Here is a 19,832-nt window from a genome sequence, read left to right on the forward strand (position 1 = left end):
CTTCAACTTGTTTGTGTGGGGAATTTTAAAATACATTTTTTTTTGTGTAAGCAGAATGAGCTCTGAGCTTCTTCGTGTTCAATGTGAAACTTATCTACTACTGATTCAGATTGAACAAATACTTTTCTAATGTTTGACTAAAAAGCTGTGCCTTTAAGTCTTCCAGTGCCGCATTTAATCTACAAATTAAAACAGTGATCATAAACTTTGAATATTCAGAACTATCAGTTCTGCTTATGGCATACCATAGTGAAAATAAATATACTTTAGCATATTTCAAATATACTTACATTTGTGTAAATACATTTGAAGTATACTAAGTATTAAGTACCTATAAATATATATATATATACGAAGTATACTAAAAGTATGGTTGCACCAATTTTGACATTATAACTTTAAGCACACTTAAATGTAATTCTACCAAAATACACTGTTAAAAACTATATTAAATAAAAGTATACTTTAAGTGAACAAAATATGTATTTGCCCAGGAGTAAATATACACTTGTTCAAGTGTATATTTAAAAGATATTTAAAATATCTGTCAAAGATATTTTGTGTATATTTCAAAATATATGCTCAAAATAAACATTTTTAAAATTCACTTAACGCTTACTTTAAATTATTAATTTCTGTATGTTTTAAATTATATCTCAGTGTATACTTTAGGCTTATACAGTATGCGTTTTTAGGTGCCTTAATAATCTTTTGCTATTTTTGTTAAAATGGCAAAGAATAAAAAAAAAATTCTTATAGTGGAACTTGATGTAATGTTGTTTAACAAAGTAACTAATGTGTTCATGCCAAAATATCAAACATTGACACTTTAGTGACAGAAGTGCTACAACAAAAACAATGCTTGTCCTTAACAATAAATGTAGCAGGTATCTTCAGTTTGACATCTCTCCGAATAGGATCTGTTTTCAGTTTTTTAACTAAAACACGGAAGCTGTTTTTTTTTTTAAAACTTTATTTAATATAGAAAACAACTATACAAATGTACTGTGAACAAAATTCAGGAAGATAACAAAAATTTACCACGGGGAGCATAAAATAAAGCAAGAAGATAAGAAAACGACAATCAATATAAATATGTATAAAGGAAATGGCACAAATTGTGATATGTGTGCCAGATGTCACAGTGCATTAACATAAAAGATAATCCAAAATTCCCAGTTGATTACAAGCCCGTATTCGGAAGCTGTTTTTACCCAGTCCATGTTCAGGTGTGTGATGTAAGATCTATAAGTAAACCGCATTAGCTCCAGTTCACACTCCAGACCAGATGGTGGCGGTATTGCACACTTTTAGTTTTTTTTTTTTTTTAAAGCGCCATAAAAAGAAGAAAAGCCAAGAAGCCAGAGAAGAGTTTTGAGGGGGGTGTATATAGTTAGCGTCCCGATCCACACTCCATTCCAGTAGATGGCGGTAATGCACATCTAAAAGTTGTTTGCCAACCGCCATAAAAAAGGAAAAGAAGAAGAAGAAGCCAGAGAAGATAACAGACGCTGTTGAAATTCGCCATTTTTACTCGCATAATATTGCCTTAAAAGTAGAGAGGGCCTTGATAATAGTTAGTAGTTTTGGTAAATTCAAGCTGTTGACGTCATAGTCCGAGTTAAACAACAACACAACAGGACAAGAACCGATGGAAATTAAATGTGGGTCACGAAAAGAGCCCAAAAGGACGAAGGCTGCTAACGTGTTGCTAGCTGGTGGTAAGTTTTCTTCCAAATGCTAATTATCTTCGTTTAATTATAAACAGTGCAGTAAAATTATAAACAAACTTACGTTGATTTCAGAAATAATTAATTTATCAATTTTATTGTGACTTTTATGATTATTACTGTAACAATCATTCAGCTTCATGTTATAACTAAGCACAAAATTAGTTGTTCCAAAATGTCCAAATTTAAGTTAACTAATCCTAAGTGAATTTGAAGTATACTCATGATTAATCTGACTTAAAGTATCCTCAAGTATGTTAAAATTTAACATACTTAGTATATTAATTTTTCACAAATGTAAAGAAACAATGTAACAAAGTAGCTAAAAGACACAAGCTAACTTTACCAACTAGCTAAAGGGTATGTTTTATACTTTGCAGCTAGCACATGCTTTGTTAAGGTCTCCGTTTCACGTGCTAAATCTGTTTGTGATACATTTCAAGTTTAAATAGATCATTTAAAAATGGCACTCAGCAGATGCTGAAGCCTCAAACAAAACTCTTCCAATTTAGTAGTTTCCATTTCTTCACGGGTTAGACTAGACCTTACCAACTAACCACATGAATTGCTCGTATAGTTTACTGTAGTGACACACATATCACACATTTTTAAAGCTAATGTCATTTTTATGTGACACTAGCATTTTAAGCTAATCTCTCTTTCTGCTTTATTATGTGGTTACTGTGACACTCTACAAGAAATACTAAACACATGCATGGCAAACCTGAGTGTAAATATGATTTAAAATAAATATGTGGTCAGAAATATTGCTTTTACAAGAAAAGCCAAAAATTACCATCTGCTGTGTTAGTGCGCTATCTTCCAAAAGTTGAGTGGATGTCTGCTTAGACTAAAATTTGAGTAGTTGTGGGAGAAATATTCCTCTGGTAACTTCAGCGAAAGTGTTTTACAATCATTAGTCCCGCATTAAACATCCTAGTATTCTAAACCAAGCCTCATTAATCATCACGCCTCCCATCCCAAGTCATCTGAAGTGCTTAAAATGTAATTATGAGGCGACAAACAAAACACTCTGATATACAATGTAAAGATAAACCACAGGCACAAAAAATGCACCTTGGATTATGGAATATGTTGCTGTCAAATTTGGAGGCCTCATTTGTTTAATGTGATGACGTGACAGTCTTTGGTGGGTTGAGGAAAAAGTCATAGATGACTGAGGTAGAGCAGAGTGCAGACATGAGGGAGGGGAAAGGAAGAGGGTGTGTGCTTAATTGAATCAGATTGTAGAAAAGTCAGCAAATTGCTTTTTAATTGCCTTCATGTTGCTTTCACCTCCCATTTAAATAATTACACATGTAGGTCATTAGAACTCCTCTATTATTTAGACTATTTTACTGTCCCACTATTCATATCCTGATTAATATACATGAAAATATGGTACCTGTAGCTGAATTATAACATCTTTTATTTTCTGAAAGGCTGCTATGGGAAATTTTTTATCTTCAAAGCATTTTGGATTGCCTATGAGTACAATTGTACAAGAGTTGTTTTAGTGCAAATTGACAGTAGCATATAAAATCATACGACTCAGATAAAAATTAGACACAACAAAAACATACAAAAGTAATTCAAATGATAAACAATACAGTTTAAGAGGCTTTTTTGTAAATGAGATCCTGGATCTCAATGAGACAATCTGTATAATTAAAGGTCAAATAAATAAAACTAATAATAAAAAAGAATATTGTCCATATACTGTAGTAGAAGTTGCTTTAAAGCTTTCATTGAGACAAAATACTGAGGGACACAATATTTAAAATGTTTCTCTCTGACTTACTTCAGACTCTTGCTACAGATATGTGAATTAAAAACGATAACCTCCTCCTGTACTTCTTTGGAGGATGAATGCTGTTAGGTACAAATTAATGCATATATGGTAATGGTTTTAATATTTTCATTGACAGTAATCAAACAAGCATACGTCATTCTTTAAACACATATTTTCAAAGCCCCCATTTTTGTAGTCCAGCTTTACTATCCATATCCAGCCTTGAATGTTTCCTGAACTATAGGATCAGTAAATCAGTTCAATAGGTCCGGCCTAAACAAATAAAAAAAGGTAAAAGCAGCTTTTTATTCTAAATAAACTAAACTAAATATAAGAACAAGTAGCATTTTTTAAATTATCGGTTGGTTTTTAAGACCTGACAAATGCCAGATGTTGGTGTAAAGCCACACGACAAAGACAGCAAACGAACAGATTTCACCCACAACAATTCAGATGTCAGGTGCTAAATCTCACAAAACCTCTTGAGGTCAAATGTGAGTCCAGAGTAAATACAGTTTACAATTTTTAACGAAGGAAAACAAAACACAAAAAGCATGTCTTATGCTTTCTGCTGCGCCATAGCAGTTGTCTTGTCTTCCATGTTTAGGATTCCCCTTTGCTTTCTGTTTGGCTACACATTGTTGCCAAGACAATCCAGCATGTTGAATATCCTCAATTTGAGGTTGAAGTAGTCAGGACATCCTACTGGGTCGCTCTTTATTCAGCATACATAGGAGGAATATCTCATAAGATTATCTTTCAGGCATCATGTTAATATGGGCATCCCTAAGATTGTCCAAAGGGGAAGACTGTGTCAAAAATCAGCTTAATTATCTTGCTGTGTGAACCAGGCTTAAGGCTTTGGGTCTCCAGCAAGCCACACTGACAGCCATCACCACCAATAGAAAGCCATGGAAAAGTGGTGAATTTTCCCAGGAGTGGTACCATTAATCCTGCTCTCCTGCAGAAAATCCTGAAGGGTGACGTCTGACTATCAGTGGTGGACTTCAGCTCAAGAACACTTGCATTATGCAGCAGTACATTGATCCAAAGCACTCAAGCAAGTCCACCTCTGAACAAAAACACAAAACTGAAGCTTCTGCAGTGGCACGATCAACACCTGCACCGCTTTAGAGATCAATCTTATCTGACTGCAGTCGCTTTGGTCATCCTTTTGTTATGACGCAGTATGGAATTTATTCTGACTTCGACTTGATGAAAATCGGTGTTTCGATCTGATCCGAGGAGATGCGGAAATTCCCCTGTGTGTTAAGATGATGCCTTTGCACGGTGCTTCAGGTGGGCCGGTTCTCTCTTTTCAACATCTTCAAAAACAGCTCGAAGCTGTTGAAAAGAAAGGCGGGGGGGGAAGAAAACCTCCTCTGTGTAGTTCATGGAGTCCCTACCCACAGTGAACTCTGTCTCGTTCGGCTGCTAATGAAGACAAAACGTTTTAGGGAAAGTCTGAGATGTACGGACATGATCGTGTTCCATCTTAATTTGACGACGGTTTTTAATGGCCAACGTCGTGACCTTGACACCTGGCTGGCAGATTCGCCCCGCGGGGCCCGGTCTGCCGGGCGAGGCGAGGTGTTGTTCAGCACCCAACCGCTGCTATCTAAGTGGAACAAATTTGCCAATTAAGCAAATCCGTTTCTGTTCCTCCCCAGGCGCAGGGCTTATCAGGCTCATTTGAGTCTGTCCTGTCCCTGCCTTCTCATCAGCGTGTGCATCTCTATCGCTTCCCCTCATCTCCCCCAATCTCCCCCCAGCCACCCAGAGGGGAGACTCCAGGTTTGACACAGCATGCATATCCTGCTCTGGGATTATGCTCATCCTGTAGCGAACAAGGAATAGGAGCAGAATGAGATAGATAGATCAAAGCATAAGCATGAAACAGAAAAAAAACCTTTCCAGCTAAAAAAGAAATTGTAGATCTAGCTAAGAAAATTGAATTGCGATACTCTCAGCAATCACTGAGAAATTAGATTCAAGATTATTTGGTCAGTTTAATTAAGGAAGACAACAATTGATGTTTATTGGTTTAATTAAACTACGTCTTTCTGCTGCCGTTGTCTTCCACGTTTTATCATGGCTCTCAGATGCTTCTTACAAAAGAGAGAATCGCAATCAAACACTTTCATGATCAGTCTAAGTAGGGCTAATTATAGCTTTAAATGTATTCCTCCTAATAATTATATAATTTCCTCTGACACTGACTTCATTTCAAAAATAGGACTTTTAGGAGTAAGCCAGTGCTAAAAAAAAACATTTTATCCCTTCGGGTTCCATCGGCGCAAGCTTCCCAGATGCCTTTGGGAACACCAACCCGTCCGAAAATGTGCACGCAACCGCACAGATTTCAAACAGCCAAACATGAGAACACCACCAATAATTTTCCGAGACACGTATCATCCTAAACAAGTCAGCAGTATTGCAAAAACAGCGAGTGAATGATCCTTAGTGAAGGGCAGATCGAAGCGGCTGTGATCACTACTTCTCTCAGACACAGCTCACGGGTTATCAATACCAACTAGATAGATTGATTAGGAGGCAGTCGCTTTAAGTCCGGGTGCAAGATTGGGGCAGATATAAAAAAAAAACACATAAATGATGCATTTTACCTTCGAGGGTGGCAAGAACGCACTTGTCGCCTCGCTGCCATCATCCTTCAGGCAGACTGTGTAAACAAAACAATTACATTTCTGGGAATCTGTAAATGTCGCCACTGAATAAAGATGACTTGTGCTGCCTTGCGAAAGTATGCATACCCCTTGAGCAATTTCACAATTGGAATTTGATGTGACCGACTGACGCAAAACAGAGAATAGCTTGGTAGTGGAAAGAAAACGATGCATGGTTTTCAAATGTGATATGAAAACGTTTGACTGTGTGACATACATTTATGTTCAACCTCATGCACTGTGGTACCCTTAAATAAGTCCAGTACACTCAGTACGTTCAGAATCATCTAGTTTGTAAATGTGTGGGCATAAATGCAGGTGTTGTTGTGGAAAACTTTAAAGTAGCATCATTCAACCCTTTCAGATTTCATTGTTGTTCTTTTACTTTTTAAACAAAGTAAAGCTTGGACTATTCAAACGATAGTCCACGCTTGAAGCATGTTGCTAAAATGCCAAGACTTGGACATCTGCCTAATCTGAAACATCCATATATGGAGAGCATTAGGCAGCCACTCTGCAAAAACACAAAATATTATCAATTACTTTTGTCTCGTTTTTAGTAAATAATAAGTTTTTACACTTGAAATGAGACAAAACTAGCTTACAAGGAACTTTTTAGACCACTGGTAGATTTTTTGACTTGTATCTAGACATTTTTTATTGTTACAAGTAAAATAATCTGCCTTTTTTTATTAATGCTAAAGAACTATTGACTTATAACAAGCTTCTGTGTCTTGGTGAAAGGTTACTTTTCTCTTATTTCAAAAACTAGAACCTGAGCCAGAAATACTTGGTGAGATTCTGTGTTTTTACAGTGCACGAATCATGGTGTCTTTGGAGGATCAGCAGAGATCTGCAGCCCATGTAGGATAATCTGTTGATAGTGTGACGGTTGCCTAATACAATAAATTAGTGCAACAAAGCAACAGGAAACAGTCAAACATACAACAAATGTATCTCCATCTGATCTGACTGAACTTGAGTTCATTGCATCATTTTGTACAACTTTGTGTTGGTCTGTCATAAAGAAAATACCAAGAAGTAAAAAAAAAAAAAACACTGACAATTGTAGTTAGGACAATATGTGAGAAACCTACAAAACTACAGATTTGAGAAAGTTGCCTTAAAATTTTAGATTTTTATTTTAAATAATGAGCAGACTCTCCAAGCATGAATTGGTACAGCAAGGCCAGAACTTTAGTTTAAGCGATATCTTGGCAAAGTTTGCCCTGATCCATTACTTTTAGTGAGCTGAACAGATACGAGACCGGCAGTGAATGCCTGTATGGTGAAATGACACATGGATTATTAAGGTGGGGAAAAAAAGTTGTTCCCTAAGTTTCTTTGAATGCAGTGATGCTTCTGTCATAAAATGTGTTTCTTTACTGCTAAGGGTCAAATCCCAGCTGGACCCTAATGTCAGTAAATCTCCATTGTAACTTCCCGTACTCTAGTTATAAGGAGTCTACAAACTTTCATCAGCTTGTAAATCTGGTTTAACAGCTTCAAATAACCTGGTTTCAGACATCAGCATTGGATCATTATATTTAATAAACCTGCTCCAGAAGGACAGCTCTGCAACTCTAATAAATTTAAAACACATCCACATTTCTGTAAAAAGTAACTCTCAGTTTGGAGTCTTCACATGCAGAGGTCCTTGGACTTCTTCAGTTTATTTATGCCTTTAATCAAATCACAAGTTGCATTATTTATGTTTAGAGTTCGGACTTTAAATAGCACGCACGTTATTGTCTTTGTACAATAGATTTAATTCAGATCAGGTGTAAATGTAGAAAACAGATCTGCGACACGGTTTCCTAGCTATTTGTTTTTGCTTCATTGTCAGAAATTAGACATACATATTTTGTCAGAGGCCATCTTTAAGTCTTAAAGAAATTCCTTTGGTGGTATTATCTGCTAAATGTTTAAATGCATTAAATTCGCACAACCCAGTCGTTAAATTCAGTTCCTGTCTAGTTCAATTCCAACGTTTTTCCATGAATATGCATCTTATCTGACGGCAAGAACAAAAGGGTTGGAGGTTAAGCTCCAACGCCTTTTACTCCTCCATCAAGATTAATAAAATGTGGGGAAATGGTTTTTAGTTTAGCTGCTTTTTACTATAAATGGAAACACATTTCCAATTTAAACAGGAGCCTTTGGATGCTAACTTTAAGAAATAAAAGCCATACTATTATGCTTATAAAGTTGCAAATTGTTTATAGTAATATCCCATTTGATTACCTTTTCCCCTGGTACATTGTAGAAAGATTTTTTTTATGTAGCTTGACAATAAAGAGTATAACATTCAATTAGATGTATGATTCTTCCTTTAAATGTCATTTGTTGCTTGATCACTACCTGAGTAAACATATGGCCATGTTGAAAAATGCAGTTTTGGTTTCATGTCTGCTTGTTTCCGAGAACCAGTGTCGATTATGGAAATTAAAGAGCGGCTTGAGGTGGAATCTTTTTTCAGCATGATTCTAACTTGGTCAAGGCAAGAATTATTTCCACCCACTTCATCAATGAGTTTTGTTTTCCGTTATTCTTTCACACAAAATCTCCCCAGCATACATGGAAGACGTGGTTTTGCTGTTTTATTTTATTCATAGGTTCATCGGCTGATCAGTTTTGGTGAACATGGGTGGAGGACTTAAACATTGCTTAAGAAATAAGGCTGTCTGATGGACCAATTCAACCCACCAATGTTTAGTGCGTGCTGAAAGGTCCGAAGCCAAGTCCTGTAAAAAAAAAAGCTAAATTAAAGCCACATGATGAAAGACTTCCTCAGCCTTCAAAGGCAAAAAAAAGCACAAAGTTGTGACAACGTGACTCTTGATTTATCGATTTTCTGACTTCTATATTTTTTTTTCTTATCAAGGGTTTTGGGAAAAAGCAAAGCAATCTCCAAGTTCAGTGGTTCTTGTTAAATTTCTCTGGCAAATGGACGCCCCCTTCCACCCACACGCCCCCACCACCCCCCACCTCGCCAATGCACAAACACATGGAGCTCCCAGCGGGGGCGGAGTTTTAATCCCCAAACACACGGCCATAAATCAAACCCCACTCCTCACGCTCCGGCTCGTCCCTCTCAATGAACAGCTCATGCTAGTGGCGCATTAATAGCAATTTACAGAGCCAGTCATGCGAGGAAGGGAGCATCAACAGAGCGTCTTTTATTTTGTAATTCCTTATTACTTTCACTCGGTGCACGGACAATGAATTGGTAACGGTAGTGGATGTGACCTACCTACTACATCACTCACTCTGGGTTGTTGTCAGCAATGTGCTTCCTTTCTTACAAACTACTTATTTTGCAATTACTGCAGAATGGGCCCCATCTCGTCTTGATCAATGTCAACTATTTCTGGTATTTTCTTTCTTTTTTGTGACCGAGGTTAAAATTGACGTACACAGTGCAGCGTTAAAGTCTTTTTTCCACCCTTTCAGATTTCATTGTTCTTTTACTTTTTAAACAAAAGAAATGTTTCAGCTCTTCACGTGTACTTTGACAAGGATAGTCAGAGTAAATATAAAAAAGCAGTTTTTATGTTTTAGTGTTTGGTGGAGCATTAATCATCATCAAGTCATGGTAATTTGGAGCTGAGTTTGACAATTTCACTTATTAGAGGGTGGGGGAAAAAAAACTACTCAAACCACATCTGGAAAACGTCCGGTAATTGACAAAATAAACCTGAAAATCTGGAACGTTTCATTCAAATCATTAAAATAACATTCTGCGCCATGGTTTTCCAACTACTTCCTGTTGTTGTCTTCTTCATGGTTGCGCCAGTGGCAACATCCGGTTGTTGATCATGTGACTCTGACACAAAAAGAGTTTCCATTGCAGTTTTGCAAAATAAACCAATTTTGATACCACCAAATTAAGAAATACCTCATCCTGGCTCCAAAACATTTGATCAAAAAAATTTGTTTTGTGTTTTTTAAATTGCTATGTCTCCAATAAGTGAATTTGTTTTCTTAATGTCAAATTGCGCAAATATTTGGCCAATGGAAAAATACTGCTACTGATAGAAAAAGAGACTCACTTCCAATTATTGCAAACGCTTAATGGCAGTTAGACAGTGCAACCTGCTAATAGGTTTAGGGGGCAATTACTTTTTCACTTAGGGTCAGCCTGGTTTAAATTGCTGTTTTTCCCTCAATAAAAGAAACTTATAAGAACTGTTAAATTTACTCCGAATATATTTGGATGAAATGAACAATTTGCTTAATTATCTGAAACTTGCAATAAAAACCAGCGGAATAAATTGACTTTTTCATGACACTGTCAATAAAGTTTAGAGATACATTTGAAAGTGCCATTATAAACAACTCAATAGAAGAATGTCCTTGACAACATTGCTCAGAAATAAGAAGTGAACTGTGAAATTACCACACTAAATTAAGTAATTGGAGTTAGATGTTTATTTTGGCTAAACTTTCCCCACCGTATAAAGTGTATGATACTTGGTAAGCTATGAGTTAAAGTCAATAATAAATTAGTCCAACTTTTTACTCTAGTAAATATTCCAGGCAAATATTACTAGCTTGATAAACAGTCTACATCACATTAGTAGATAAATGGATAAAACACGCAAAATTCTTTTATGTGGGGGGTCATTTTAAAATCTGACGCCAGTGACACTTTCCAAAGAAGAACTGGAAAGTTGACAACAAAATTATAGAAAATTTGTGTAAAACACTCGGTGGAGCATTAATCACCAACCAAGTCGTGATAATTTGGAGCTGAAAGCACATTCCAATTAGTCCTTCGGAAAGAGAAAAATAAGGAGGAGGGAGAAGGTTGCACTGCTGTCAAAAAGTGAAAATTGCTCAAAATTTTAGGAATATTGCCTATCAAAGTAAACTCAATAACAACTTTTGAGATTTTGTCAATTTAGCAAGCAAAAAAAAAACCAGGAAATTAGCAGTGAATGGCTGTAATCCCCCAAGTATTGAACCATTGCAGACATCCTGTGGTGAAAATCGCTGCAAGTCTCAGAAACACAGCTGAACTTCAGATGCACAAAATTCAAGTTGCAAACACACCATGCAAAGATTCAAAACACACAAAAAGTTGATCTTTTAAAGTTGACCAAGGAAGGGAAAAACTTCAAAGACTGTATCTTGAATGTGGTGTTTTAAAACTTGAAATTCTTTTGCATACTATAAAATCCTGAGCATATGGGATGAGTGTTTATCTAGATGGCACAATTAATGCCGCATGATATCCAGAGCAACATGTGCTTCCATCAAAACAGCCGTCTTTTCCTGACAGCAGCATCTTTGTCTCACCGAGAAACCTTAATCTGCATACGTTACAACGGCAGAGCTTTGTTTTCGGCTCAGCTGGTCTCTTTTTAAAGTTCTGACTTGTCGTCCACTGAAAACATTGAAAACAAAGTACTCGACAAAGGGGGCCCTCCAAGGTCACGGAGCTCAAATCTCGAAGCAAACATCAATAGACAAAGATTTTGCTTTTAACGCTGCGGGCAGCGGGTCTCTTCACTTCTCAAAGCTTACAGAAGTGATGCAACGCAGTGGTAAACATCCCTATATCACTTATTTTTCTTTCTCTGTCAGTAGCATCATCTGACAGTCTTTTTGAGACTTTGATATCGTTGCATTCTTGCTTATATTTCATTCTCCTGAAGCATTTTCCCCGAGATGTTTTGAAGGAGCATAGTACAGTACAAGCTCTATCATTCAAAATTAGCATCTTAACATAATTAACCTTCTAAAGCATCATGTAAATTGATATAAATTGTAAAAACCGGCCTGTTTTGCATAAGCCACTGTGCTCACTTGCATCAAGTTGATGGCATAATCACAGCATCTCTGAGTGAGTTCAGGCTCTGATACGTCTGCCGAAAGTTGACAGATAAACACCATGTCATCCTTAACAGCTAAAAATGGTTCTGGTTTGTAACTCAGAGTTGTGACCCACTTTTTTGCATGTCTATTGGCACAAAAAAAAGATTTATGAAAAGTAAGGAAACTAATTTTTAAATGTATTTATTTATTTATTTTTTTACTATGGTCTTGCATTGCCACATTTTCAGATTAGCTGGCCTTTAACTTCCCTGTGCTTGATGGTAACATCATCATCAGTCTTTAATAAAAAAAAGTAAGGTATAAAAAACTTGCATTATTTACTTGATAGGAATCAAAAAATTTAATAAGAATGTAGAAAAAAAAACTCCAAACGTAATCAAAGGTTGAAAATTTGAGTGTGAGATTATGCTGGTGCTGTGAAAACGTAATCTAATTTCCCGCTTATTTTTACACATCTTATCAGGGGTGCTGTAGTGAGTGCGACTTGGAGCCGTGTGCAGCAGCAGGAAAAAGAGCAGCGTGCTCCAAAATACTAATCAAAATCACACACTTATACAACAGTCTTCCATAATAACATATGATAAAACAAAAGGGGCGTGTCGCTCTTATCTCAGCGTAATCCTCCTGAAAAGTCTCACATTAGAGAGCCCCCAGTACTGCGGCGTTTCATCAGCTCGTGGAAAAGTTGCTAATACAGGAAGTGCACCTCCTCTCGTACTTGAAGTGCTAAAAAAAAGAGCAATCTGATTCTTTTTTCTTTATTTTTTTCTAGGTGGAATGGCTGAAAAACGAGGAATCTCTGAACGTTGGCGCCGACGGCGTGATCAGTAAAAAGAGCGACCATGAGCTGATCGTCTCGGAGGCCCGCCTCTCTGACTCCGGCAACTACACCTGTGTTGCCAGCAACATTGTGGCCAAGAGACGTAGTGCCACGGCTATGGTTGTAGTCTACGGTAAGATATGAAAGTAAAGCGCAGTGCAGTAGTGTAGAATAATAAATGATTTGCAATACACGGAATGAAAGCAGTGGTAAATCAGATGTCAATCTCTTATGCTATGGTGTCAAATTGCCTCCTATAGACTGAATAGACACCGCTAGAAAATGGTCCTTTTTGGACTCTTGAGTCTAGTGAGCGGCTTATTATCACTGATCAGTCGTATCGAGCATGGAGGCAGTCACAATATTTACAAGAGTCTTATTATTCATGATTGAAAAGCAGCTGCCATGAGGTCAGTGACACTTCACAGCTTATTTGTGCCTGCATTAAATACCTTTTTCAAAGCACTTTATGTAGCTACAGGCAAGCAAACAATGTTCTCGGGCTTCTAATGGGCCAATGCAGAGTGAAATCATAATGTCACGCCTGCATCGCGCTTCTTTGACTAAAGCGAAGCATTGATTAGTGTTTCCTTGCCCATTTCACCGACCTCCCGTCTCGTACTCTTATTTATTCAGCGAGAGCATTAAGCTGCAGCAGAAACGTATCTTGATTCTTTCTCACTATGGCGGCTTGCTGAAGACCATCAATTATTAAGTTCCATAATGCTAATGAAGGGCTCTGACAGGCCTACCATTGCCAATGTTTAGTAATGGAACAATAGCGTTTGCTTCCTTCTTTTTCCTGTGACAACAACTTAGCAGATTAGTCAAACAGCTTGCATTGCGTCGGAAAGGCTGTGACTCACTCGGCGCTGCGGTCGCCAATGTTGTACATGAAACAGAAAATGTGGCGTTGACTGCTTTCCCGTTTGAATCTCGGTTGCACTCAGTGAACGGAGGCTGGTCGTCGTGGAGCGACTGGTCGGCCTGTAACGTGCGCTGCGGGCGGGGCGTGCAGAAACGATCGCGGACCTGCACCAACCCAGCGCCTCTGAATGGCGGAGCTTTCTGCGAGGGCATGTCAGTGCAGAAGAGCACGTGCAACACTGTGTGTCCAGGTGAGAGCAATGCGTGCGTTGTCGTACGCTGCAGCATGCATGGAAAAAGCTGCACTTGCATTAAATCACAGATCAGGAATATTAAAATCTTTGGGCAGGTTGGGCTGAATTGGACTGTTTGTCTTACCAGCAGCTCAGCGTTCTGCTGGGACTCCTTTGGATTCTCGCATTTATGTGGCTGCTATGCTTCTACAAAAATTACACACCTCGACTTTGTTGCTGAGCAACCTCACAAGTGGATCAGGCAACACAGCAAAAAAAAGAAAGATAAAAGCCTCTAAATCTTAAAACTCTCTAGATCCCCATGCGATCAAGCATCTGTGTGATTCACTGGAACAAATATAATCCACAGTAGTCACGCCCTGCCGTCCTCGGTAGATCCACAAGATCAAATGTTCTCTGATATCAGTGTCAAATTTAGGCTATTGGGTTCTGACAAAAACAAGGAGGCTTTCATCAGGAGAAAGAACGTGTTAGTTTGCTTTTAGGACTCCAACGTTGACATTTGCCTGGAGTTATTTATCAGCCAACATGATTGAATTAGGCTCAGCTCTTCTGCCCAGGGACTTATGTGATCAAACAGAACCAAGAAGCAATAAGTTCCTCAACTGAAAGTTTTCGAAGAAAAGGTAAAAGTCATCAAAATTTCCTAGGTTTTAATATGCCGTTGCCATATATGCTAATGGAAGGTAGATAAGCTTAAAAGACAAGAATAAAGACAATAAATAGACACAGTAAACAGCATTTAAAGCTTTAAAGAGAGGGGTAACAGTTGATTGAAACTGCTTATGCATAGTGACAATTTGAGCTACGTTAACATGAAGGTTGAAAATATTTTTGCTTAAATGTTCCTGGTCAATCCACACTGTTACTTCTGTCTGGAGTTGCACCAAATAAGCTTCTCGCAGGTGGATCTTATTAAATTAAACTATAACTAAAAGGTTTATTTTTTTCCAAAAATATAATATAAAAAGGCAAACCTGCATTACATAAATGCACTTCACATAGTGGTACACTTCAACACACTTATTTTTGTTACCTTTGAGGGTGATTATTATACTAATGAAAGCCCAAAATATTTTTTCTCAGAAAATGGCAACAGTGTGTGAAAAAAAAACATTTGGTAGAAAGGGAATTATGAGAGGTCTGCACAGTGGTGCAGTTGGTAGAGCTGTTGCCTGGTCCTGGGTTCGATTCCCGGCCTGGGATCTTTCTGCATGGTTTGCATGTTCTCCCTGTGCATGTATGTACCTGGTTCTCTCCAGGTACTGCGGCTTCCTCCTACAGTCCAAAAACACGACAGTCAGGTTAATTGGTCTCTCTAAATTCTCCTTAGGTGTGTGTGTGTGTGTGTGTGTGTGTGTGTGCATGGTTGTGTGTCCTGTCTGTCTCTGGCAAACCTTCCCCTCCTGACCCCACTAGGGAAAAGGGTGTTAGAAAATGGATGGATGGAATTATGAGAAACAGGAAACTGTTTGTTTCTTTGCATTGTGAAGCAAAGAAAAACTGTAAATATTCTTTTTAAATGTGTTTATTTTTTCCATGCCTAAAACAATTAAACACATAAAAGTCTTAAACTTACTTACTAAGTTTAAGTTTTGGGCTGTGAGTTAAACAGCTCACAGTTTTAACATGTCCTTAAAGGCAAGGTGGCCTCAATACACTGAAAAAGGAGACCAAGTAACCCAGCATATTTAAATATGTTTATTTTAATCACAAGTCATCAAAATAAGTTTATTCTAGTTCATTTTAGTTGTTAAAGTTAAACATGCGTAAATAAGTTAAGTTTGACAAACCTCTTTATATTACTTATGACCAATTAACACAATTTATTTAAGTTGGCACTCCATTCTCCTTTTTCAGTGCAATAAAAGCAAAACAAAGAGAAGTACTATCTCACACAATATGATGGTAGTTTAAAAAATCTTTGGGCAGCTTTTGGCCTGAACTTAATTGGCCTGTGTCTGAAACCGGAAGCAAATTAAAATAAAGAAACCTGGAAAACATAGACGACTGGAACAGCGGAGCAACTTCCGACTTCTACAACTAACGCTTCATCTGCTCTGCTGACGTGTTTGAATAAATCCCAAACTGTAGGATTTCAACCACTGTACGGTTTGAAGAAAACATCTATCACATTCAATAAAACTGGCTATCAGGGAAGCCAGCGCTCTCACTCTTGGGAGGAGTTCTTTCTCATGTCTGGAGACATAAAAAGGGTTCATGAGATCAGCGGGAGGAAGGGAGCTTATAGAACATTTGGAGGCGGGAAGGAGACTTGATTGGATATGGCACAAACAGAGTCTCTGTGCTCCGAGTCGAGAAGACTCCGAAAGTATTTTGACAGGCCGTTGGAAGGAGCCGTTGTAAGTACCGCAGCGGTTACTTTAAAAGTGTTTCCCTTAAAGAATCAAACAACTTTTGAGAGAGTCAACTTGGAGTGGAATCTGTACTCACGAGAGGAAAAACACAGCTTTATTCTTCTGTGCGTTACATTTGTGTTTGCTCGTCTGTTCTCTGTGAATTCCTTATGCTAATGATATGTATTTTTTTCTTTCCTGCCTGTGTTTTATCGCTCAGTCGATGGAGGCTGGGGGGAGTGGAGCGAGTGGTCTGTGTGTAGTTCCGACTGCGACAGGCAGCACGCCAGAGAGTGCACGGCTCCAGAGCCCAAACATGGAGGACGGCTCTGCGACGGCGCGGCTTCGGCAGCAGAAAACTGCACGGGCGGCCTTTGCACACAGAGTGGGTAACGTCATCTGCTTACGAAGTAAAAAAAAAAAAGGCAGTTGGGGATCATTACTGTCTGTAAGCATGATGCTTAAAGACTGTGTCATTATACATTAAATGTTTATCATCTTTGGCAGAGCAGGCTGGATCATGATCATCATTATAATCATGCTCATTACCAACACCCTCATCCGTCTTCATTATTCATCTACTTGACTTACATTAAGCATAGTGTGTTCAGGCAGGGACGCGTGCACAATGAACCGACGCTCCAAACGTACTGCAAACTCTGAAATTAATTTGTTTGTCTGCCTGCAGATCGGAAGTTGCTCCATGACGCAAAGCCACAGGGTGAGTTTTTCCCTCATGTCATCCAAACTTTCAAATAAATTTTAAACTTCTAACGTCAACTCCACTCACTGACAAAAAATGTATCTGACAGATTAGAGTATTTTGATCTGCTGTTAATGGATTACTGTCTGAAATTGGTTAAAATTCTACCTACAAAATGATCTATACATTTAGGTATTTAAAATAAAAATAAGGCATACCTCTGACCACTAACTGGTCAGGAAGTTTGATTTCCAATATGCAAATATCCATTGACCAGCATTAAGCCTTTTTATGACCAGAGGTTAATCTGCAACAATAGTCTAAAAGGGCTTAAATAAATATCTCAGCGTGTTAATGTAGTTAAATCCACACCACAAACACACACTTGTATGGAGTAAGCGCATCCTTTTAAGTGATTCATTTAGAGTCTAAAATCATTGATCGAAGTTAACATTGTATTAGACTAAAAAAAGTATTAAGACTACTGCTGGTGGTAATTGGATTGCTTTCATTGGTCCTCAGAGGAAATTTTGGAATCACTTATTCACAGAAACGGCCAATTAACTGGAATATACAGCTAATAAAGCAAATCAGCCAAAGAAAGATTAGTTCAAACAGATTGAGCTTTAGAAAATAGATCTAGAAGAGTGTTTTAAAAAAAGTTCCTGTTTCTGCTTATGTTCTGTTTACTTCTGATGTCAGAACCTGAATCAAGAAATAATATATATACAAAGTTTCAACAACTTCAGGATGCAATTAAAAAACAAATTGTCACATTTGCCAGTTTTTTTTCCCTGAATTGCCAACAACCCCTAGCATCACAAGCTAATAGTAATTTGTTTTTCTGCATTCACATTCTAGTGAGGCATAAAGTAACCAATTTCCTTACGTGTGAAGAGTTATCATAATACAGACTGCCAGAAGTGCAAATACAACTCTCATTACTACACATGTCTCTGTATTTATAACTCAGGACAATGATTGTAAATTTTGAGGTTAGGGTTGTTCAGAAGTGTTTGCTTTTCTCTCTGCTGTAAAAGTTCTAGTTCAAATCTGACCCAAAACTTGGTCCACAGAAAAGTCTGCGTGAATTTTATTGACAATAATCAAAATCTAAGATTTGATCAGCAGTTTCACACGAGGATTGGCGTTCAGATCAGACTCTGTGAAGTAGATAGGTTGATCTGAACAGGAAGTAATGCACAATTAGGAAATGGTGAGTTACCAGGTTGACTGGGGCCTCCACATCGATCCTCCTCAGAGTCTTGGACCTCCATCGACTTGAATCCTCTGTGAATTGACAATAGAGGATTGGAGATTGTTCTTTTATCGGGGAATGTTTCGCCCGCAGGACTTTAGAGAGGAGCATCCTTTTTACAGTGGAAATCATGGCAGGAAAAGGGAAATCTTGACGCCCCTAGAGGAACTTTTTGTTCTTTTTTTTTTTTTCAATACAACTATACAAACAGTAGCACTGTTTGGACATTTCTCATCATAATATTCCAAAACCATAAGTTTTAAACATATTTTCCATGTTGATTTCAATTGTTTTAAATGCTGCATTTAGTAGTTATGTGTAGGTATTTTGTATAGTCAATACATTCTTAAAAAAAAACAGACAACCATTCATAACGTCCTTTGACGTGTGCTTTAGGATAATGTGAAACAACACTGCACACTAAATGCTAAGGTGGAGCTATTTTTTTCTTGCCCCAAATGCAAGACATAATTTTTTCTTCTTTTTTTTTTTTTACAATTTTGCTAAGCTATAGTCATCCATTAATGTATTCAACAGACTCACCATTGGATCCCTGCCATACTGCTTCTTGTTCCTACTGGGATTACTATGAGCAGCAGTTTTAGTTGGCTGGGAAATTACTGTCATCAGGACTTCTTTTTGGATCATATGTAATCATTAATAAGACTTAATCCAGTTTTACCCATTGTCATCAGTCTTTGCTCTTAATCCTAAATTTCCAAGGGGTGCAATGTCCCAGTTGTTTCTGAGTCATAGGCGGAGGACGAAGGGTTCATGGATTACTTGGGGTTTTTTTTGTGCGACACTCGACAAATGAAGAGGTAGAAGCTGAGCTTGCACATCCGTTCACAAATGCACTTAGTCTTTTATTATTTCCTTATATAAGATATTTTAATGAATCAATAAGCACTGCACTCTCTAGTCTTGATATTTTTTTCTTCTCAATAATATCAAAAAGAAATAACAAATGCTGGAATTTGCTGCAGTATTGATAATCATTTATACAATACATTCAGAAATATTAAGTCACATATCTTTTTGTTTTCCCACAAGGAATCAATAACAGCTTGTTAAGCTTGCTTCTAGCAGAGGAACATCCTATGTCCCAGTGCAATCTATCTGAATTTAGCACCTATATTGTTTTATACTATGAGTTGAGGTTTAGATCCCATCAACAAGACCAGTTTCCATTGGATAACAATGAGAATTTTTAAAAATTGAGAACATGTGATTTTTTTGTGTTTGGTGCTTCAGTAAGCATCATGGACCTAACATCCTCTACCGTGCTCACATCAAGAAGGAAAATAGTGCAAACATACGCAACCAATGTCATACTTTTACAGTGATCATTTATGATGTTAGATTAAATAAAGTCACCTTGTTATTATAGGAACTTCCAACGAGGGCAAATTATGATTTACTGATGAAACATATAAAATAGATTACTTTTCACTGCCTTAGTGAAGGTTCATCCAGTAATATATTGATGCAAAGATAAGGATACTAGGATGTTTCAGCTATAAAAT

General features: G+C 37.6%; 1 protein-coding gene across 3 annotated transcripts in view; it reads left to right on the forward strand.

Moving 5' to 3' along the window:
• Positions 1 to 19,832, forward strand: part of LOC102221672 (netrin receptor UNC5D-like) — a 222,100-nt gene that overhangs the window by 156,394 nt on the left and 45,874 nt on the right. For all 3 annotated transcript variants that reach the window (XM_023338523.1, XM_023338524.1, XM_023338525.1), the window contains exons 5-8: positions 12,820 to 13,000; positions 13,818 to 13,985; positions 16,566 to 16,730; positions 17,034 to 17,066. In XM_023338523.1, the coding sequence (XP_023194291.1) occupies positions 12,820 to 13,000; positions 13,818 to 13,985; positions 16,566 to 16,730; positions 17,034 to 17,066 (547 nt within the window). The remainder of the gene's footprint in view (positions 1 to 12,819; positions 13,001 to 13,817; positions 13,986 to 16,565; positions 16,731 to 17,033; positions 17,067 to 19,832) is intronic.

The sequence above is a fragment of the Xiphophorus maculatus genome, chromosome 8 (assembly GCF_002775205.1).
Source record: "Xiphophorus maculatus strain JP 163 A chromosome 8, X_maculatus-5.0-male, whole genome shotgun sequence".
Lineage (NCBI taxonomy): Eukaryota > Metazoa > Chordata > Actinopteri > Cyprinodontiformes > Poeciliidae > Xiphophorus > Xiphophorus maculatus.